The 22618-nt window shown below is 48.3% G+C and overlaps 1 protein-coding gene across 12 annotated transcripts in view; it reads left to right on the forward strand.

The window, feature by feature from the left end:
• Positions 1–14156: 14156 nt before the first annotated feature.
• LOC137860334 (zinc finger protein 92-like) overlaps positions 14157–22618 on the forward strand; it is a 34025-nt gene continuing 25563 nt past the window's right edge. For 2 of the 12 annotated variants that reach the window (XR_011098840.1, XR_011098842.1), the window contains exons 1-4: positions 14161–14352; positions 15952–16025; positions 16199–16524; positions 17507–17662. Coding sequence is in view for 2 of the 12 variants with exons in the window: in XM_068690480.1 (XP_068546581.1) it covers positions 20342–21508 (1167 nt within the window). In the remaining 10 variants the exon portion in view is untranslated. Of the gene's footprint in view, positions 14353–15951; positions 16026–16198; positions 16525–17506; positions 17663–18805; positions 19248–19595; positions 20208–20229; positions 22069–22618 lie in introns of those variants that run through there. The other 10 variants (XR_011098838.1, XR_011098841.1, XR_011098846.1 and 7 more) reach the window with 9 other exon arrangements.

Raw genomic sequence — 22618 nt, forward strand, 5'->3', positions numbered from 1 at the left:
TGAAAGTCACCCGGTTCTGGCCTTGTCTCAAAATACATCCAACGAGGCACCACGGGGACCAGGTGAGGCCCTTCTGGGGGGCTGGAAACCACCCCAAGACATGAGGGCGCACGAGCCCCTGCTGCCGTGGGACGATGGAGCTCCGTCATCCCGCAGAGCTTCCCGCCCGCAGCCCGCTCCTCCCCGGCTCGTGAGCTTGCTAACTTGCTTATTTTGGGGAGGGTGTGTGTGTGTGTGTGTGTGTGTGTGTTTCAGGAGGAATTCAGCAGCAGATCGGCACCCTCCCTGCATCAGGCAGCAGCGCGCCGACGCGCGCTCGGAGCTGCGGGAGGGAGCTGTGTTTGTTGGCTCCTGCTGCAAGACACCCTTGATATTCAGGGCAATTCCAGGGGATGCTGAACGCAGGAGATTTTCAGGATGCTCTGGGCTCTTTCTATTTCCTTCCCAAAATAAGCTTGGTCTGGAGTCAGGTGTAAAAATCCTGGGGCGCAAAGGGGAGCCCAGGCGGGTGCCCAGCCCTCTGGGTGGCCAGGAGGGTTGCCCACCCATCCAGGTGCCCAGGGGTGCTTGGCCAACAGGAGGGCATGCTGGAAGAGCTCTTCCTCTGCCTCCTTGCTTTTCTCTGAGCAATTCTTCCTGCTCAGACCAACCCAGCCATGTGCAACCTTCCTGGCTCGCTCCAGACCACATCCCCGCTCCGCTGGAGGTGCCAGCGCTGGTATTTGGGGACTGCCAGCGCCTTTCAGGGGCACCGAGCATGGAAAATGTTCCCTTCCCACTCCTGTTTCTGGGAGAATTGTATTGCTTTAAGAACAAGGGATTCGAAAAATAACACTAATGGTGCTTTCTTCCAAAACGAGTCAATATTAGAGTCTTTGTGGCTCTGCTACAATTACAATACGTGATTACTGGGGTTGAAACACTGGTTAATTACCTAGTCATTTGTTGTAATGCTCCCAATTAGCTTGTGAAAGCGTAGCAAATGCATTACTTCACACCTGTTTTTAATGGCTTGTACAAGGTTATTCATAGATAGTGGAAGATAAACCATTGTGCACGTGGTTTTGGGGTAGTATTGCATTTTGCTGCTTCATTACGTGTCCTTCTTTAGGCTGGGGAGGGCAGGAATTCATACCTGAGATGAGCTGGGCACCTTTTGCTCATCTTTCACGGCTTTGCATGGCTTTCAGGGTGGGTGTGGGAGCCCAGCAATGTTCAGCCTGCTGGGAAAACAGCTCAAAAAGATGTCCCCCAACATGGCCCACCTCGCCAAGCCTTGCATAGTGTGGTTATCCTGTGCCAGAGGGAGCAGAGGAAAGGTTTTTGTGCCCAGCTGTCCCCAGCCCTGCTTCTGCTTGCGGCCGCTGCGCGCTGCCTGATTTCGTGCCCACCAGAACGCGCGCGTCGAGGCAGTGTTTGCCCATACGAGTGCCTGTTTGCCCACACAAAGCATTTGTACATCTGGCTTGGCAGATTGGTGCACATGCAAAAATGGGCAAGGAAACACTGAGGCCTGGATGGCAAAGCGGGGCTGGTTTTCTTCTTTTCCTAGGGAAGGTGCTGCTCACAGGTACCCAGCTGTGACTGCGCTGAAATGTGCCCTTCACAGGGATTTGGCTCCTGGTTTTTGCACTATGATGGTTTACATTTTGCCTGTGTTCAGTGTGGTAGGTCATCTGAAACATTTGTTAGCTTTTTGCCCATACAGCTTTCTAATGAGCCTTTCCTGACCTTTGTGTGGAGCGTGTTTCTGGACGTGGCTCTCTTGGCCTCCTCCATCTCCCATTCCCCTCTCTTTTAACCCAAGGTCTATCAAAGCCTCTCCCCAATAGCTGAGACGATACATGGGTGTCTAGGTGCTGCTCCTCGTCTGATTTCCTCCCTCAGCAAAGCCATGCTGGAGAGATTATCCCAGCCCAGCTGATGGTTTTTAACCACAATGGCCATGAAACTCTCCATTATGCATCTCCAAGCTGCTTAGCGATAAAGTGGGTGGAGAAGGAAGCCACGTTTCCTGCTCAAAGAGTGTGTGGGAATACCTTTTCAAATGTTAATTTCTCATGTTTTTCAAACAGCTACCCGAAGGCACTGGTCCGAGCAAGCGCCGAGAAGCCTGTGCATATGCAAACCAGCTACTGATGGAGTGGGATTTAAGAAGTCTGCAGAGAGATTTGTTGGTGGGGGGGGGAAGGAAGCAGAAGGAGCTGTGGGAGAAAGCCTGCCACCGTTTTTTCCCCCACTTAAAAGTTAAAATGAGGTGTGTGTGTTTTCCCCTTATCTCCTGCTGGGAGAGAGGTGCTGGATGTGAAAGCCCAAAGGGAGAGGGACTCAAACACCCGACATCAAACCCAACGCTGCTGAATGTCCCTCTCCCAAATCCTTCACCCTATGGCACCCAACATCAAACCCAACACTGCTGAATGTCCCTCTCCCAAATCCTTCACCCTACAGCACCCAGCATTAAACCCAACACTGTCGAATGTCCCTCTCCCAAATCCTTCACCCTATGGCACCCAACATCAAACCCCGACCCACAGCAAAGCCCCCATGCAGGGCTGGCCTTTGGTAAGTGCCTGAGGGACATACAAAGCCATATATCCTCTGTTCTACACCCAAAGTAGTTTGGTTCCCCCAATACTAAGATGTCCCACTGCAAAATTCTGCAACTTCCAGGACTTTTATTGATAAAAACCCTTCCTGCAGGAGCCGCCCAGGCAACGCGTGGCTAATTGTCTGTTGTTAATACATATCCTGGGGTGTTCAGTTGGAGCTTTTGCTTTAAAAACAGGAAAGAAAGAGTAGTGTGTGATTTTTTTTGTTAATGCAGATCTGAAAGAAAAAAAATCTCTTGGGTCTGTACCCACCGCAAGTTTTAAAGTGCAGAATCTATGTCTGTTATTGAATAAGAAATGCATGCTGACTGCCAAATTTCAGCATGAAAGCAGCCAGAAGCTATCTGGGAAAAAAAAAAATAAAAAATGTTTTGCAAATACCTTTTGTAATTGTAAAAATTAAAAGGAAAGAAAAAAAAAAATAGAAAGAGTTCACCAGTCATTTCTTTCTAACCTTTGAAAAATAAGAGATCTTGCATAACTCAGAGCCCAGAACGACATCTAAGCTAACAGACTCTTCAAACGTGAGTTTATGGTTTGCATCCTATTCCTCGCAGCCAAGCAGTGTTGTAACCAGTGTCCCTTCATTTCCAGGTCTGATGCCAAGGTGCTGAGCACAACTGAGCGGTGACTTTTTTGGGGATGAGGATCCAAGGTCCCTTCACCTCCTGCAAGGTAAGGAACCACAGCCTTGGTTATTTTTTCCTGGGAGGGTTTTGCTTGCATTTTGGACAGCCCTGGGACCGTGACATCCCTTGTTTTTAAGACTGGAGGTTGTCATTGTCAAATGAGGAATGCAGAATTGTCTGATGGGGGTACAACAGGTACGGCTCTCCCCAATCTCAGTGCCCCAAGTGTGGGACTGCACAGCTGATGTTGATGTGCTTTCCTCACCTTGGCTCTCCTGGGAGCCCCTCCTGCCTTACTCAGCTCCCACTCCACCATCAAGCCACTTAACACACAAAAAAGAAGTCTTCATGATGCACAAAGCAGAGGAAATCACAGGGAAAGGCTCTGCAAAACATGCTTTTTTTTTTTTTTTTTTTTATTAGAGGTCAAGAATTTCACGACCTGGTGGAAGTCACGAACAGTACGGGACCAGGCATTTGTAATAGCTGGTGCCTGCTCTGTGTAGCTGCTGCTGCTAATATCCCCAGATAAATTCTGCTGTGACTAATCTCTTGGAAAGAAAAACATAAAGAAGCTGTCACATGAAACGAGATGATTTTGATGTTTGTTTTGTGTTTATAAACATAAATTCTGCCTCTTGGGCTGTGTAATGTGCTTTATCTAAAACCCTGTTAGTCTCTGGCTAGGAAAATATTTGTTTGCTTTCTGTCCTCGTCCCATCCCTCCATCTTCCTCCAAAAGCCAGCCAAGATGTCCTTATCCTTCCTTTTGGACTCAGGCAAACATCTGCATGTTTTGCTGGAGATCTGGAGGTACAAAGTCTTAAATTCTAAAAATAATTGCAATTTCATTCAATGTGATTAAACTATGGAAAAATTCTTTTTTTGTTGTTTTTTATAACAGCAACAATAAAAAAAAAAAAAAAAACAAACAACCAACAAACCTGTTGGCGTCATCAGAACCTAAAAATAACAGGAAGACGACTGCTGGTGCCAGAACGATACCAAACAAAATCTATTATTGAATTAGCTTCTTTCCAATTGTTGTTCTTAGGAATATATTTCCCTTTTCCCCTCAGGGTTTGTTTGGAGCCAAAGTCTCCTGCCTGCCAGTGCCATTCCAGCACTCAAATTAACAAGAAGTGATGTCTCTTACAGTAAAAACCAATATCTATTAAAATATTGATGAAGCTGAGGAGTTTGCGGTGTCTGGTTCCTGGCTGGGGATGGTTTGCAGGGAGGGCAGCGTGGCAGCCTGGAGCAACCACGTGTGGCCCCAGCGATGGACCAGGAGCATGAGAAGAAGCCCAGCACCAGGTATTGGTGTAGCCTGTGGTGTGCTGGGGGCACCTGGCTCTTTTCCCCCCCTATTTTTCTGCTGCTGCCAGGTCAGCAGTTGCTGCTTTCTCTCCAGGGTAGGTTTAGAGGCCCTGCTTGCTGGGCTTTGCTGTCCATTCACTTAAAAGATTTCATCTTTTATTTATTTCGCCCATCTTTCGCTCTAATTAAGCTCCGACCAAGCTTGTTTCACTGGAGCTGAGCAACTCGGCAGCTGTGGGACATTCCCCTGTGATGGAGAAGGGACTCGGTCCAACAGGTCAGCTTTTATAGCTTCATCTACACCTCTAGCATCTTAGCACCACTTCAAGGCTCTCCTGCAACCATCTGTCTTCATCTCTCGGGGTATCCTTGCTCGTTGGCATCTTATTTTCAGCTCTTTCATTGTGACCACGGTCTTGGTCAGAAAAACTGCATGACCGACCTGCCGTGCCCTGGGTGGTTTCTCCTTGGGTGTTGGACACGTCGCACGCGATGCCTTCAGCTCCGCCATCCAGACGCGCACTAAATGGCACCATCCGGGCTGGAAGGAGCCGTGTGTTTTCTTCTAGCACCGTGCTTCCAAACACATCTCTCCTCCTTCCTCTCTGTACGGTAACTTTGCACACACAGACGTCAAACAGCAGCTGCTTGGCCGGGGTTTTGAACAGCAACTAGCGATTTCAGCTGCCTTGATGCCGGAGTTAGGGTTTCCACTCCACGCAGAGAAAAGGCTTCCTTTTCTTTTCCACTAGCTGGAGATGTTTTTACCAATTTTCTTTGTAAATGCAAGCCGTGGAAGCAGTCAGGCCTTATCAGGTGTGAACGTCTTTGAGGTTTCCCCTAAGTAGAAAGAAAATGTCACGGTGCCTGGCAGAGCCTCGTTAACCTGGCTTCTCTTGCTGCGATTAAGTGTGAGCAAACTGTGAGGTGTCAGATGTAAACAGCGAGCTGGATAATTCTGGAGGTCACTTCAGTGCTGCGCTTGGGAACTCGAGCAGAAAGCTGTGCTGAGAAAGGGTTTCTCAAGAAATCTTTTGCTCCAGCCTGAGCCGCCCCAGCCCCAAAATTTATGGTGCTTTGGCACTTGGAATGAAATGGGTACATTGTGGGGTTGGAAATGAGGACCCGAGAATCCTCCAAAGGAAGCCTAAGAAATGCAGCTGAAGGAATTGATTTTTAGGGCAGAGATTTCGTTGCGGTAGCTGAAATTTCACTCGTCAACCTGTTTGTTTTTTGCAGACCTCTCAGCTTGCAGTGCGTGGCTGCTGCTTTTCCAAGAAGCGCTGGAGAGCAGAAGGGAACCAAATCCAACAGGTAACCCCTTGGGAGCACTGTAGGAACGAGTTGCTATTCACTGGCAAAAAGGCTAGAGGATATGATTTTTTATATATTTTTTTTTTTTTTTTTTGTGTGTGTCCTCATTTAACTTATTTGATGACACGAGAGTTAAAAATAGTTTTTTTCACCTGTGCTGGAAAACATTAGCACAGAAATCCTAACTGCAGGGATGGAAGTGCTGCACCAAGGGGCTGAAGACAGCCATGGAGATGTGGAAGAAGGGGAATGCCTGTGTACTGCCAGAGAAGGGGGTAAAGCTGAGTATCCCCCCCAAGAGCACCTCCAAGGGGTGGTGTTGATGCCCCAAAGCACACAGGAGAGCCAGGCAGTGTCTGTCTTTTGATCAGATTCAATGTTGGGACAAAGTGTCCCAGAAATTGCTCCCCCTCCCGTGGATGGGGGTCGGGCAGGGACATTGCAGCGTGCGGCTTTGCCTGCAAGTCCCACTCATCACGCACCAGGTTGTCTTCTGTGTAATCCTCCCTTCTGCCACACGTGGCTGAGTGATTTCATCACAGCCAGGCATTGTCCCCGGGAACGTGATGGGAGGCGACCGCCTGAGTGGCTTATGCCAGAAAGTGAGAAGTATGGGGTAAATGCTGGAACAGATTGCGTGCGGGGTTACGGAGCCTGCATCCGAAAGGCTTGGGTGCAGAGCCTCTTCTTGAGCATCTCTGTCTGGCGTGGCTTTTCCTGGAGCTGACCATGCCCTCGTGTTGGAGAAGCAAATGGCCAGGCTGCTGCAGTTCCCTTCAGCCCCATTTTTCATGAGTTTCGTTGTATTGCTGCTGGAGATCAGGAAGTATAAAAGTGAGACTCTGTCTTCTCTTATAAAACTAGAAGTAAATGCATAACAGCTTAATTGAAATTACTGACTTCCCCAGACAAGCTGGATGTAACTAGATCTACAGTGATCTGGTTAATGCAGAAAAATGGCTTGTGATAGGGCACGGATGAAGGCACTGAGGACGGAGTGGCGAGACAGCCAACCTCCGTGGGGAAAGAACGTGTAAATTCGTGGCTGACACGAGAAGGATAACTCGAGTAAACCCCAAATCTGGTAGCTTGACCCTAAAGCAGGAATAGGAGGGGACAAGGGATTGGCTTAAATTGCACAGTCGCTGAGGTTTGGGTTCTTTGTAGAGTTTGTTGAGCAGCTTCCTGGTGTTCTGTACCTCAGCTGAAGGCTGAGTACGAACTACAAAGTTGAAGATGAAAAGAAGTCATTTAAGAAGGTAATTGAAAGCACATTGAGCTGAGGGGCTGAGGTGTTCTGTCCTTGGATTCAGCTGGAAACCCTTTACCGTCTGAAGGACAGGCTATAGGAAAGGAGGACTACCTAAAAAGCATCTGGAGAGGGGCTTCAGGTGCTCTTCTCCCTATTTATACTTGTTAGAGATGAAATTGAAGAGCAACGTGATTGAATTGTGCGTATAAAGAAGAGCTTCCACAAACAAGAAAACATAAGCAATGTGGGAAGGAACAGAACTGCAAAGAGAACGAGAGGAGCGAAACCGAACAGGATGCCAAGCTGCAAAAGACATTTCAACAGCACCTAATTAAAACTGTTCGCATTTGCAACAGACAGAAGGTAAAGACATTCACTAGGAAACAGAAGAAAGGGGGAAAAGAAAAAAAAAAAATTATAAGGAGTTATTTAGTCAATCACAGGAGATTCTGGAAAAAAATAACAAGCTCGAGGAAAGGCCGGCTGCAGAACATGAAATGCATCGAGATTTTGGGGGTTATTTCTATTTGTCTTACAGCAGAGCCGAGAGACTCCAGCTGGTAGTAATGAAAAAAAATCAGATCACATAGCAACCAGCCCGGGACTGGGAAATCAACCCAGTTCTCCCAGGTCCTGCTCCACTGCCTTAATCATGAGATTATCTGCCAGCTTCTTTTGTTAATTGATGAATCTTAATCTTTTGGCTTTAGAAACCATAGGCACAGCCGCACTGGTGAGGCTGAAAATCCAGCGTGATGCCTTTGGTAGCAGGAGGAGCTAATAACAATTTTTCTCCCATGGCACATTTCAAAGTCTGATGTGTTCGCCACTGGTTTGCCTGGTTTCAGCCGTGTAGCAGAGCAGCAGCACCTTAAAAGTAGAATAATCATGACAAATGAGTCCTCAGCCATCTTTCAAAGTGAACAAATCAAATCTTCGCTGGTGTGACAAAAACACAGAAGATGAAAAAGCAAGAGGAAGAAGCTACACTGCGCTTTGCTTGTCTCTGTCTGAGCAAAATCATTTTAATAATTGGCAAACATGGAATGAAAAATAACAAATAACATTTGAAAGGGAAAAGACTCCAGTGTGGCATGGCTGAGAATGAAAACAGGAAGGTTTTTTTTTCTTTTTTTTCCTTCTTGTGGCAGAGCCTCCGCTTTCAGGAAGAGCTGGCTAGGTGAACACTGAGCTTTCTTGCTGGAGAGAGGCTGATTTATGTGTACACGAGAAATCTCGCTGTTCCCAGATAAGATACCAAAGTGCTTCGTTAACGATGACTGATGAAGAAGCGGACAGAGCTGTAAGAAACAGCTCTTCATTAAGGAAACCAGGAGCTGTCAGAGGCCTTTGGTAACCGGTCGAGATGCTGTCTGAGATCTGGTCGTCCTCTCCTTGTCCACCCATGATGCTACGTGGAGATGCCATAAATCATGTCTACAGTCGTCAAGAAATAAGATCAGACCACAGGTTAAGCAATCCCAAGCTGGGAGGATGTTCGTTTTTCCCCTCTGCCTGGTTAGGTCTGAAATAATGAGCCCTGCCTTGGTGGATGGCAGCTGGCAGGGGTGTCTTATCCCCCCTAAATTCCCAGAGCAGGGGGTGCCAAGGGGCTGGAAGGCCTTCTCAGGCCAGTCCTGGTCACTCTCTTGCTTTGGCATGCTTGTGATCTGTTTGTGGCAGCCAAGGCCAGGCAGAAGTTGTGTCCCCAGCCCTGGCTCAGCCATTTCGTGCTGGGCACTCAGCTGTGTGCTCTTGCTGACCACAGTAGGAGCACCCGACACAAGAACCCCGCTCCTAAATGGGACAAGAAAGCATAAAAGCCAGTCTCTTCCTTTCTAAGCTGCTTTTGCATGGAATATCTTGAGAAATGAGTGGTGTCACAGGGAGACAAGTGGCCCAGGCACGTGGCTGCGGTGAGCATCCCCTCAATATCATCATTTTTGCAGGGGGAAGAACAAAATCCCTCTCCCCCCCCCCCCCAGACTGCCTCCTCCTCTGGGAAGTGACTGATGAGCCTGGCAGCCTCTGAACAAATATTTCCGATGCAGAGAATTCACTTGTCAACTTGGAGGAGCCCCGGGAGGAAATTTCCAAAGCAAATCTGTCGGAGATAATGACACCGCGCGAGGAAGCCCTCCTTAGGAGGAATGTCTTCAGAAGATGTGGTGTGTCTGAAAATACCATCCTTCTGCGTGTTGCAGTTGATGAGCTAAAATTCAGGCAACCGAGGCTGAGTTTTTAACCTGTGAGCTGTAGCAGATGAAGCACAAGGAGGAGGTGATTCACTTTTTCACCTTCCCTGATGCTTCCTTGGTCAGCCAGATATATTTTTTTTTTTTCCAGATCAGAAACCTCCCTTTAGTACTGAGATAACTCACCGTGTTCTGCCTCGTCTGGATTACAAAGCAGGGATTTTCTGTGCATCTGGATGTTTGTGTAATTGCCTAACCGAGTGAAACCCCATCTCAGCTGAAACCTCTTAGCTCCGCTGCAAGATAAAAACCAATTAACAGTAACCGTAACCAGAAACATTTTTAGTGTGAGGACGGGCAGAGAATGGCAAATAGATACATCAACAAATCTGTTTTTGCCTTGTACTTTGCTGTTTGCAATCAATGGGTCATTAATTTTTATGTGGCTACCGTGTACTTATAAGCAGTTTGGGAATCTTGGAGTTATTACGGATGACAGGGGCTTTGATTATGTTGGCTGCTCTGCGTTGCCCGTGATCTTTTGGTTTAAAAGTCACCCCAAAGGACACAGCAGGCAGAGTCACGCACCAGGGAAGATCTGGTACCCAGAAGAAACATGGCCACGGGCTGTGCCCTGTTCCCTGCTCACGCTGGTTGAATCTCTCAAGTGCGTTTCATCAAAACGGGGCTGGATCTGTAAAGCCATCGCCCCTCTGAAAGCTCATCAGCATGCATGCTTAGTAGGTGTTATTCAGCTCGTTCTTCTAAGTAAGTGGTATTTTATCCTGTCAAATATGAAATTGGCTCAGGTCAGAAACTTTGTGCTGAGCTAGACAATCTTCATGGTTTTCAGTAATTAAATCTGGGACAGATAACCGATAGATGCCTCAGCTGAGCGAGAATAACTATTTTAACCTCTTTTTTCTAGGTGTTTTTGATTATTTTGTATTTTCTAATTCATTAGCTCAAGTTTCAGTTCTCTAGGAAGGAAAAAAGAAAAAAACACAACAGAAACTGTTAAATACGTAGGGCAATTTAAATTTTACTTGGCGAGTTGATTGCTTTATATAAAGTACGGTTTATTTTCTGCAAAGTCACGGAGGCATCTGTACAGGATATATGCGTAAAACCACGTGAATAATGCTAGTTGGATTCAAGCAAGTGATGCTTTTTTAATCTGAATAATTGCAGAGTTTCCAGGAAGGAAATACAGAGACATCAAGGATGAGATTGCCTGTTATCACAGTCCGCACTGGAGCAGTGCTTCGGTTATCAAATGTCTTAAGCTCTCTCTCCTGGTTTGTTTTGTGTTAGTCTGTGTCTCGAGATAATCTAGCAGTGATTACCTGTTTAGTTTTATTATATCCTGTTCCCTTATGCATTTGTTCAGGACTACATTTGCTCCCGTCTTGCAGACAGTTTTAAAGGTTAGGCTTGCTCGTCCATATGGAGCCGAGCTGCCTCTGCTGCAGGTGTTTCGTGAGATCTCCCAGGTGTAAGAACACCACACTGCGTTTCTTACACTTCGGATCAGAAAGGCTGACAAATGCAAATCAAACCAGACCCTCGGCGTCTCGGAGGTTAGAGGGGTTTTGCAGAGACACTTATACATTTAATACATAGCTGGGTGTCCAGTACAAACTCATCTCCCTGTCGATAAAGGCAAAATAATAATAATAATAATAAATATATATATGAGAAAGCTTCTCTGTTGCCCTGAGTGTGCCTAGACCCACAAAAACGTCTCTTTCATGGGTGATGACAGAGAGCAGTGGCTGAAAAACAGCCAGCTGGGGCCAACTAGCTGCCCATCAGCAAGGGATTTTTATGTCTTGACTCTTCCAAAAGGGAGCCAAATGAAAAGGCATTCATACAAATGTGCAAAGACGGACACCTTGGTCATTCAGCAACCTGGTCTGGTGAAACATGTCCCTGCCCATGGCAGAGGGGTCAGAAGGTGATGATCTTTAAGGTCCTTTCCAATCCAAACCGTTCTGTGCTTCTATGATCCGTGGCCAAAATATTCAAGGCAGATTGATTCTCGCCCTTGAACTGTGTGACCTTTGTGAGGATGGTCCTGCACGTGGGTGCACAGACCCCAACAGAGATGTGAGAGAGATCTGTTGTGGTAGAAAACCGACTGTGTCAACCAGTCAAGCTGTGGTCCAACATTTAATCTACTGAGAGTTTGCAGATAGGAGAAGGGAAAGCAGGTGTTCCTATAGATTTCTGTTTTTCCTCCTTGCTTCTCTTTTAAAAAGGATAAATCTCTGCTGTGCAAGTTTCCCGACAGCTGAATGCAAGCAGAAGACAGCCTGTCTTATCTCCATTTGCCCCCTTCTGTGCAAACGCTTCAGTTGCTTCCCTGCAAATTCAATGTTTCTCCAACTACTGACGTGCTCCTCTTCCCCGCACTGCAATTATGAACCAACGTGCTGATGTTTAAGTAAAATGGTTTGTTTTTAAATGTGCGACATCCAAGTTTACAAAAAAAAAAATAAAAATAAAATCCACCTGCCTCCCCAAATTCTCTCCAATGGTAATTATAGAAATCTCAGCTCTCCAGCAGAAGTGTCAGTCGATGGAGAGTTCAGCTCCTTTTCTCTCTTCAGAGACCAAAGCTCTGGAAAAATATTCTGGGGGTGGTGCAAACATCTGGGAGGTGTGGCAGGTACGTGCTGGAGGGGAATGCTGAGAGTTTGGAAATGCAAAGAGACTTGTGGGGCTGCCTGTCCCCTTCTTCCCACCACACCCAGAATATTGCTGGGTCTTCATTTTTAAATCCTCTAACGCTCTGCTGTCAAGGCACGCGTTGTTTTCACAGAGTTGGCACCCGAAGTTATTTTTTTCCAGCTCCATTTAGAGAAGGGTAACAAACGTTCTGGGTTTGCTCTGAAATCATTACAGGAGGAGTTCCCGGTTTATAAATCACGGTCGCTCCTGCAATGAAAGCGCAGCTCTTCTGTCAGTGTCAGCTCCATGGTGTTTCTGGCTGCTAGGACAAGGTCCCAGACTCTGTCCCCAGCACGACAGAAGCTAAGGGTACATTTGCAAAGTCACTTCAGGGATCGACTTTTTATTAGAGATTCTTATTTACTTATTGCACAAGAAAGCTGGGGGCATTTTTTTTTTCCTAATTCATTTTAGAGGCAATCTGACATTTTCTAATGGCTCTCAGGTATATATAATTCATCCTGTTCCTTGTGTGCAAATATATACTGGAAAATTATTTGGGTTCCTGCTTTTTTAGGACAATCATTATTCTCACTTTTTTTTCCCAGGTTGACCTATAAATGTCCATATGCTGCAGGATATTTGCAGTAGGTGTAGGTTCCTTTGGAGACAGTCTTGTGTGGGAGACAATATGACAGCTCATCTGCATAGCACAGGCATCATACCCCTGACTTGATTTAGCAAAGAGTCCTGGATCTGGAGGCTTCTCCCCTGCAGCCCGTGTATTTAGGGGATTGCTCACACACACACAGTGCACTCGCACTCTCTCACACAGTCATCCCTCCGTTATCCGTGGGCAGTGCAGGTGGTTTGTGCAGAAATCACGGCACGCAGCAGGCGTGGCTGACACCCTGCTCGGGGGCATTGCTTCTGGGCTTGCTGGTGGTGGATCCCCCCCGTGCCTCCGGACATCTTGCGTTATTAAATGGGTGTTAACAGTCTGCTGCTCCTGTGACAGCGTGGTGCTGTCCCCTGATGTGATTTTTGATGGCTAGTGTGACCACGGTGTGCATTCGTTGCTCTTTGGCTTCCTCGGCCATGCTGGTTGAGTGGTTGTGTGAGGAGGGGGACATCAGGGGACATCACTGTGTCAGGCAATGGTGGTGTGAGAGGTCAGGGGACAGGGGTGGTCTCAGTGCAACAGGCACATGGTGGTTTGGAGCAGGGGTTGTTCTCTGGCGGTGTTGGTCACACAGGTGTGTGTGATGGGGGCTGATCTCGGGGGCTTGGTCACAGCAAGTGATGAGGCTGGTCCCTGGCTGCGTCAGTCACCCTGCGGGTGTGACGGGGCTGATGGTCCTCTGCTTGTGACAGTCCCTGGGGGTGTGATGGGGCTGGTCCTCTGCTTGTGACAGTCCCTGAGGGTGTGACAAGGGGAGTGCTCTGCCTGTGACAGTCCCTGGGGGTGTGATGGGTGATGCCAGGCTGTGACAGTCACACTGGCGGTGTGACAAGGGGCAGTGCTCTGCTTGTGACAGTCCCTGGGGGTGTGATGGGGCTGGTCCTACACCTGCATCAGTCACACTGGGGGTGTGATGGGGCTGGTCCTTTGCCTGTGACAGTCCCTAGGGGTGTGACAAGGGGCAGCGTTGTGCTTGTGACAATCCCTGGGGGTGTGACAAGGGGCAGTGCTCTGCCTGTGACAGTCGCTGGGGGTGTGACAGGGGCTGGTGCCAGGCTGTGACAGTCACACTGGGGGTGTGACAGGGGTAGTGCTGTGCTCGTGACAATCCCTGGGGGTGTGACAGGGGGAGTGCTCTGCCTGTGGCAGTCCCTGTGGGTGTGACAGGGGCAGTGACAGTCACAGCGGGGGTGTGACAGGGGCAGCGCTCTGCCTGTGCCTGTCCCCCCGGGGCTGTGACGGGGCTGTATCACTCAAACTGAGGGAGGAACAGGGGCCGGTCTCCGGGTGTCAGTCACACTCGGGGAGCGCCGGGGGCCGCTCGGTGGCCGTGTCCCGGCCCCGGGGGTGTGACAGCGCCGGCCCCGGCCATGCCAGTCACGGGGGGGGTGTGCCACGGCGGGCAGGCGGGAGGCCTCCGTCCCCTCCTCCTTCACGCCGATTGGTGGGCCGCGCTGCCAGTCATCAATCCCCGCGCGTCGATTGGCCAGGAGAGCCGTCAGTCAGGCAGAAAGGCGGGGCCTGGCGCGTCAGCGGCGGGCAGCAGCCGGGGGGCTGCCGATGGTCCCGGCAGAAGATGGCGGCCGCCGGCCGGGCCGGGCCCTGAGCAGCGCCGCGCCCGCTCCGCCCGCGGGGCCGAGGCCGCCGGGGGGCAGCGCCCGGCCCCGGCCGCACGGTGAGGGGCAGAGCGGGCACTGCGGGCAGCCCCCGGCTCTGAGGGGGCGAGAAGGGAGGCGGTGGGACGGGATGGGGGACCCGAGGGGGTCGGGGGGGCGCGGGGCTGGCTCGCCGAGGGTCGGGCGGAGCGCCCCCGGCCCTGCGCCTTTTTGGGCTGAAAAACCTGCGGAGAGGGTACGGCTGCTAAAAATCCGCGGCTGGAGCTTCAGAAGGTCCTGCTGGAGAAGTGCCCCGGTTGCTCCGGGAGGTACCAGCAGGTACCAGGAGAGCTGCGGGGCTCCCGCACCTCTTTCTGTGTTTTCTGCCTTTTCTGTTTTTTTTTTGTTTTTTTTTTTTTTTTTGCAGCTAAATGTGTAAAGATACGGCATGTGGGCTGATAACAGGTACACGATTCACCCCCCCAAAGCCCCAGCCCAGAGGGGTGGCCTTGCCCATGCAGCGGCTGGAGTTGCAGAGTTGGGCTGGGGGCGTTAGCAAAGTCAGGCGAATTCTGCACAGAGGTTTGTGACAGCCCAAATCGATACCTGCAGGAGAAAAGGGAAGTTTGGGAACCTGGAGCATGCCAGAAAGGCTTCTTGCATCCTCACCTGGTTTCCTCCAGCTGATTGTGCCTTGGTGACTCCAGATTTTGTAACAGCGCCTGGCGTTGGCTGTAGTGAGGAGCTGTCTTCTAGTTTGGAACTGTTTTCTCAACATGTTCACCTATCTGAATGCCTTATTTACAGGATGATAGTTGTCTGGGACCCCAAGACCTGGAAGGCCCCAGAAAGCTTTGCAGAAAAGGAATAAAGCCTTACATGCCTTTAGGTGACTAAAGGTAGTGCAATGATTCCTTGCACTGGGTCACCTGAGAGAGGGCAGCATCAGATCCTGAACCTGCCTTGAACTGCCCTCAGCAGGGTGCTGCTGTGCTCGTTCCCTTTCTGTAGCTGTAGCACGTGTTATAACCAGCTCTGGGAGGAGAGAGCTGCCCCCTGCCCCTTGATTAGGGCTTATTTTGCTGTGCTGCAATTAATCATCGAGGCTGATGGAAAATGCTTGGAATGTAGAATTTAACGAAATCATGTGCTCATAAGTACAACGTTTGAAGCAGGAGGCAAGCTATGTTCCAAATACCTCATTATTAGGAGTAAAATTTAAAAAAATACACAGAACTTGATAAAGCTAACTGTATTAGCCTGAAAATCAACATGCGTGTGATAAGATCTCTGAACTTCATTTTTCATTTTATTTTTTTCATTTAGGTTAAAAAGGTTAGCAGAGCGGCCTGCTCTTCGTTACTAGTAACTTCGTTACTAGTGTGGGGACTGTGCTCGTGATTTGCATGAGTGTATTGACACTTCTGTGGGTGCAAGTCTTGGGGTGTGTAAATGCTGGCTGTGTTATCCTGACATAAGAGCCCTTTTCTGTCGTGTGTCAGAGCAACAACAGGAAAAAGTGTAGTGAACAGAGTTGCCCTGGGTCCTCAGTCTAACCCGTGAGTTAGCATTTGGAGTGTTCTGAGTTGTGTATTACTCCTAAAGTATTTTGAACTAAATTGACATCTTAAATCCTAACTTTGCCCAGCAGATAATAAAATTCTTGTTTATTTTCTAAGGAATCTGACCTGGAAGAAGCCAGCCATGAAAGCTCACAGGAATTTGTACCGCCTGTCTCCACAATTACTAACAAGTAAGTACTCTGTGACTCTGTAGGCTGGAAGTGGACCTGGTTTCTGTTAGTGACAATCGCCACACAGGTGGGGAACACTTGGGTGATTCCAGACAGCCCTCAGAGTTGGTGGGCTGCAAATCCAGCCTCCAGCTGGAGGTGGAGGAAAATTACTCACCCCCATCTACTCCTAGGTGCCTTTCCGCTGGACCATCAGTTTGAGAAGACGTTCATATAGAACTGCAGTCTGAAGACGAGGAGACCTTTGCAACTTGCCACCAGAAACATAATTCAGCCACCCCTGGGGTTTTTGACACCTCCAGTACCATCTTAGACCTGCAGAGTGAAGACAAAGATTTAGAGTTCCTCTAAACGCTCAGAGGAACCTCAAGGAGGGAGAAGCAAGGATGATGCAAGCATCATTCTTATTAATGCTTTGGGGAGGAGGACCTGGAACCCATCTCTAGAGATGCTTTGACTTACAGGAGAAGGAAATGCAATGCCTGTTTCCAGGATGCAAGTGAGTTGCAGGAACTCAAGCAGATTCACCTTGTGGGAAACCCGTATCACTGTTGGTAGCAAGCAGCTCTTCCTTACTGCAAATTTATAAATGCACATATGCATTGTAGTGGCAGGCCACATGAGTGTCCAGGGTGTGACAAGGGTTTCACTGGCATGGCTACTATCTGGAGGCAGCTACCCAGTGTGCACAACATAGAGCATTCAAAGATTTTAGGAAATGGTGTGGCTGGGAACCCTTGGTCTCAGGTACACAGGACCCAGGAGGATGAGAACAACATCTATCAGCAATATTCAGATGACCATAAACCTGGAGAAGAATGTAAACCATATGGTAACTCTGTCCAACATGTGGCAGAGGCTACCATGAACTTAATGTGCTTTCCAAGCACAAGGGGCTCTACTGGCAAGAGTCACCACCCTCTGATGCTGGTTTTGCAGAAGTCTCACTGCTAGGCTGCATGGCCCGCTTGGCCAGAACCACTCATCATCCCTTCTTTCCATGCATCCCCTCATGTTTTAATGTATCAGTTGTAATAACCCATGATTTGTGTGCGTATTGGGTTTGGGTTTTGAACAGAAAATGACCATTTATCACCTGCACCCCACACAAACATGCTGGCTGTTGGTCCTATACATGCTTGTGTATTGCTCATTTTCCTAATTAATACTGATGAAAGAAGGGATGTGTTAGGGACAGCAAAGAGGTATGTGACTTTGTGTGTCATGGGTCCAGGTGGAAGAAAGCCTTTGCTATGCCCAACTGCTGCATTACAGTAAGAAATGTCAAAGATTTTAAATTCAGAAAAAAATGCTTGTTTAAAAAAAAAACTCATGAGTTTTTCCCTAGTTTGTGAGAGTTGAAATGACAGCTCTTTCTCTGCAAGATTCTCACAGCAAAACTTAAATGCCATATTTCCATGCTAATAATGTACACTCCTGTTTGGTTTTGACTTCATCTCTCCATGTGCTGTTATTTGTAGATACCCATTTTGAAAACCTGTGAGCTTTGTTAAGAAGATCCGCCGAGACAGCTGTCCAATGTTCAGCATAACTGCAACGCTGACAGCAGGAGCAATCTCTGCAAGATCATGTGGTGGTGCTGGAGAGTGATGGTGACTGCAGGAAGCACCGCACCGGTCAGTACGATAACTGGGGGAGGAACGTGTAGTGGAAGAGAAGCTGCTGGGAGGTTAATAACGGGGCTTCATGGGGACTGCAGCTTCAACTCTTTGTGTTGAACAATTAGTCCGATGGTGCTAATGCAAGAAAGGAGCTGTGGGAATGAAATGTGTTGACGTGGAGTATGAACAGAGCTGCAGAAAAATAAGAAGACTTTGGGAAGTGGTGGTAGACAAATGGTGAAATTTTCTGCTTCAAATTGGTGGCTTATCAGCTGTGAAGGAGGGAGGAAAGGAGCCTGAGAATGCTGGGGGGCTGCTGTTGTCCTGTGGCTTTGAAAAAGCTAGATGGGTTCCTAGGATGTGTCAAAGGACTGCCATTAAGAGTAAGGAAATAGTGCCAGGTAGTGGAAGGCCTGGTGAGACATCAAAGAAAATGCTGCGTGCAGTTCTGGGTGTTGAGGCTGAAGGAAAAGCTCATTCAAACAGGGAATGAGGCACAGAAGTCAGGGAGGTGGCCAGAGCCTTACAAGCACAGAGCCTGTTTCTTCTAACAAACCATACCTTGGAATCAAATCCAATCGCTGCTGAACTTCTGTGGAAAGATGAGCAGTTACCATTGGTGGGGGGTAGTTGTGAGCTCCCTGATAGCCCTGGGGCTGTTCCTCTGCCTGTTCTTGCAGCTCTGAGCAGCAAGGCCACCCAGAGGGGCACTGGGGGGTCACCCTGCCACCAGCTGCTGTGGGACTGGGTACGCTGTGACTGCGCTGCCAGCATGGGGCCAAGCTGAGCCCAGGTTTTGATGAGGAGCCCCACAGGTAGTGAGCAGGGCAGGGGAAAGCGTGGTGTTTTCATTTTGCCTTTATTTTTTCCTTTTTTTTTAAAGCCTGCATCATGATTTAAATACTTTTCCCCCCATGGAAACCAGACGGGCATGGTCAGGGAGTTTTATTAAGCTGAGCAGTGCCAGCCTGCTTTGAGAAGTTCTTCTTCGACAAAGGAAAAAGCAAATCAATGACTCAACTAGGGATCTGAAGGTGTGCCACGGGAGATGCTCGGCATCTTGTAGGGAGTGAGGAATAGTTCCTGTTTTCATGCAAGTAGTATTAAATTAGTGGGAACAGTTGAAGTTGGTGGGTGAGTTGAGCCATTCTGTTCCAGGCAGTGACTAATGAAGACGACCGATTCAGGCTTGTTTTCTGCATCACAGTAGAAGAAAGCGCAGTTTGTGTCTCGAATGAAACTGGCCTTTCTGAGACGTGAATGAGACCTTTCACTTAAAGCACGCTGCTATACTGCCTTTATAACTATTTAAGCGAACTGAAATCAAATAGCCAAGCTTTTTATTTGTGTGCATGTCAGTATGGAATTGTATCCATGCGCACATACGTGCTTACATGGATTTGTGGGGGGTATATATGTGCTTGTGTTCAGAGAAGTCTTACCCAGACAAAAGCAGCCATGAGGAAGTGAAGAAACAGTGGGAGTGCAGGGAATATGAAACATGGGTGTTAAGGAGAACGAGGGGGTCAGGGACAACCAAGGGAGTCATCAGGATGGAAAAAATTGTGCTTTCCGAGGTTAGATTAGCAATTCAATGCAAACACGTTTTTAAACCAGGTGATTGAAAGCTCCCCGTGGAGCTGCTGTCATCAGAGGCTGCTGGGACAAATCTAGAAAACCTTGCAAATCCACAGCTTGGGATGGCATAAATGAAAACATCTTCCTCACAAGAAGGTTTGTGACTCATGCGTTTTGGACCGATTACCTTTGCATATATTCATATTCTCTCTTAGCAAGGTCAGTTTGCAAGGGCTGTTTACCCAGAGTATTTGAAGCTGTCGCAGCAGACCAGCTCTGGAAGATTACTAGCAGCACTTTGAAACCTGGGAGGATGGTTAGTAAGCTTTCTGGACAGCTCTTTGATACCTTTTCTTGCCTGTTGCTGCAGAACAGTGGTCTTCTCTGCATGGTGCCAGCTGATGGTGGCACAGGGGTCCCAAACATCCTCAGGATGCTTCGGATAATGCTGGTAAAGATGACCGAAGGTGCTCCAGAGCTCTCCAAACCCACCTTCTGTACAGAACCTCTTATTGCTGCTGGGTTTGGCTGCTTAGCATAGTCCTGCGGTCTCGTTGCATTCCCTTACCAGTCACAAGGTGCTTTCCTCCAGTAACAGGTTCTCCTAGTTTTATTTAGCAAAGTAAAAACAAACATGAGTCCCTTGGATAAAGACTTGTGGGGGTAACTAGGGAGATAAGTGCAGGACTTTGCCTAAAGCGTTTGCACCCCGGAGTTCTGAAGGCTTCTTGTCTTTAAGTGAGTTTAAATTGTAAGTTGTTTAACAATTTATATTTGTAGAGGAGGCTGAATTGTGACAGAGGATTTAACCTTGTTAAACATAGTCTGTGTGTATTCTACATGCTGAATGTACGTATTTTACATCCACAACAGTAGATGATTGTTTCTCCTTCCACGTAAATGACTGCCTGTCCCATTCTTTTAATAAAAAAAAAATATCTTTACTGTCTTAACTTCTATTAATACCAGAAAATCACTGTTGAAACGGGTGTTTTATTTTCAAGGGAGGACTATAAGGAGAGCTGAGAATGAGATGGACTTACCATGAAAGACTTGACTCTCTTGGCATCCACATCATCAAGGAGCTGCAGGTGAACACGGCGTACACAGCAGAGGATGGATGTGAAGGTGGACTGGGGCTCTGAGAGTAACTCTTGTGACACAGGTGAGAAGCAGTCAAATTATTCCAGAAAGACCACCGAGGAGGTGGGCCACAAACCTAACCTTCAGGAGGAGGTAGACATGAATTTCTCAGAGACATCCAGTCCTTGTTGCAACTCTGCTGGACTGCCAGGTAAGCAGGAGCTTCCAACAGAGTTGCAGAGCGAAGACAAGGAATCCTATGAGACCTGCTACCAGAAACGAGGTGAGAGCACGGCTGGGGTATTTGTCCCTTCCAGTACCAACTTGGACCTGCAGTGTGAAGATAAAGACACAGGGCGCTGTTCCTCCGAGCGCTCCAAGAAGCCACGGAGAAGAGCGCGTGGTGATAATGAGAATGCCATCCTTGGTGCTGTGTTTGAGGAGGACGTGGAACCCATCTCTGGAGAAGCTTTGCCGTATCGGTGCAAGAAGTGTGGTGCCTCTTTCCAGGGGATGAGCGAGCTGCAGGAGCATAAGCAAACTCACCTGGTGGAAAACTCCTATCGGTGTCCTGTCTGCGCCAAAGAGTTCTTCCGCGCGGCCAATTTGCGCATGCACAAGCTGATCCATTCTAGTGACAGGCCGCACAAATGCCCCGAGTGCGACAAGGGCTTCATTCGCACGGCCGATGTCTGGAGGCACCTGCGCAACGTGCACAAGATAGAGCGCTCCATGGTGATTTTGGGAAATGGCATGGCTAGGAACCCCTGGTCGATCGTGCACCGTAACCAGCAGACTGTTGAGTACACCGACCAGCCTTGTGCGGAGAACCACAAGGCTGAGGAAGAAGACTGTAAGCCTTACGCCTGCCCCACGTGCGGCAAAGGTTTCGATAAACCTAACCTGCTTTCCAAGCACAAGGTGATCCACCGGCAAGAGAAGCCCTATAAGTGTCAGGAATGCGGCATGGCGTTCGTGCAGCTTCTCAGGCTGAAAAGACACCAGCAGACTCACTCCGGGGAGCGCCCCTTCTACTGCGAGGAGTGCGGAGGGACGTTCACCCGGCTGGCATCGCTCCAGCGCCACCAGCGCATCCACACCGGGGAAAAACCCTACTCCTGCGACTACTGCGGTCACTCCTTCACCGAGTCAGGCACCCTGCGGAGGCACGAGCGCACACACAAGCTGGACAAATCCTAATTCTTAGTTCCTTTGTGGCTGCAGTCTCCTTTTGTTGCTTCGTAGCCTGAATGAGGCCTGTTAAAGAGGCCTGGGGAAAGCACTCCACTGCATGCACTACAGCCAGTCCGGACCCACTTGAGCGAGGAGCTCAGGAACTTGTGCTGGTAGAGCTTGCACTTACTGGCTTTAAACTGTCTTCGCGTGAATAAATAGCTAAATTACCACTGAGTAACGAAATGTGAGACTTGTGAAGACTGAAATAGCTCACATGTGCTGGCACTGTGTCACCACTGTGAATCGGAGATGCATCTGCTTGAGCTTTTTGCAAGGGTGCATGGGCTATGAAACTTCTCTCTGCAGTCTTGGTCACTGGACAGATTGGCCCTGCCCTCTCGAGTGTGGTGGCTCCTTGGCACTAGGTCTGGAGATCTGTTGTTGCAGGTCTTTGCTAAGCCAGAACAGTCCGTGGTTGTCCTTGCGTCCTCCTTGCATTCTGCAGAGTTTTTTCTTTCCATTATGTATTTTTATTTGGAGGGGAAGTGTCATGTTGGTTATTTTAAAAAAAACAAACAAAAGACCTACCCACAAAACAGTTCCTTAATAAACTAAACACTTATCAGCTGTATTTCATAAATGTTTCGGTCCAAGGGAGCACCAGTCCTTTGTGCACCTTTGTGTTACTGGTTGAATGACTGTTAATAATGAAGAGAGAGTTCTATTTTCGTTATGACACTGCATGTTCTTGGGGCGAGGGATTTGAACTCATTTATATTTATGATGGGACTGTGCGCTCTGTATCTGTCCAGCTGAGTACGACAGTAGCAAAAGCTTGAGAACACAAAAATTGAAAGAGCATGAGAAAGACCCAAATTAAGTCACCTTTGCTACTTGTTGCATAGGAATCTTTTCCTAAACATTATTTGCTAAACATTTTTGGACATGAGGAAGCTTCTCCTAACAAAACCATGTTTTGTGCCCTGTCTGTGTACTACTCAAAGTGCGGGCTAGACTCTTCACTTTGATTTAGATTCAAACGATCAGTGAAGAACAATTTCCTTAGAAATAGCCAGGCAGACTCAAGCAGATGTTGCCAAATACCCCAGGACTGTAACACTGAAAGAAGCATGT

This window comes from Anas acuta, chromosome 8, assembly GCF_963932015.1.
Source record: "Anas acuta chromosome 8, bAnaAcu1.1, whole genome shotgun sequence".
NCBI classification, from domain to species: domain Eukaryota; kingdom Metazoa; phylum Chordata; class Aves; order Anseriformes; family Anatidae; genus Anas; species Anas acuta.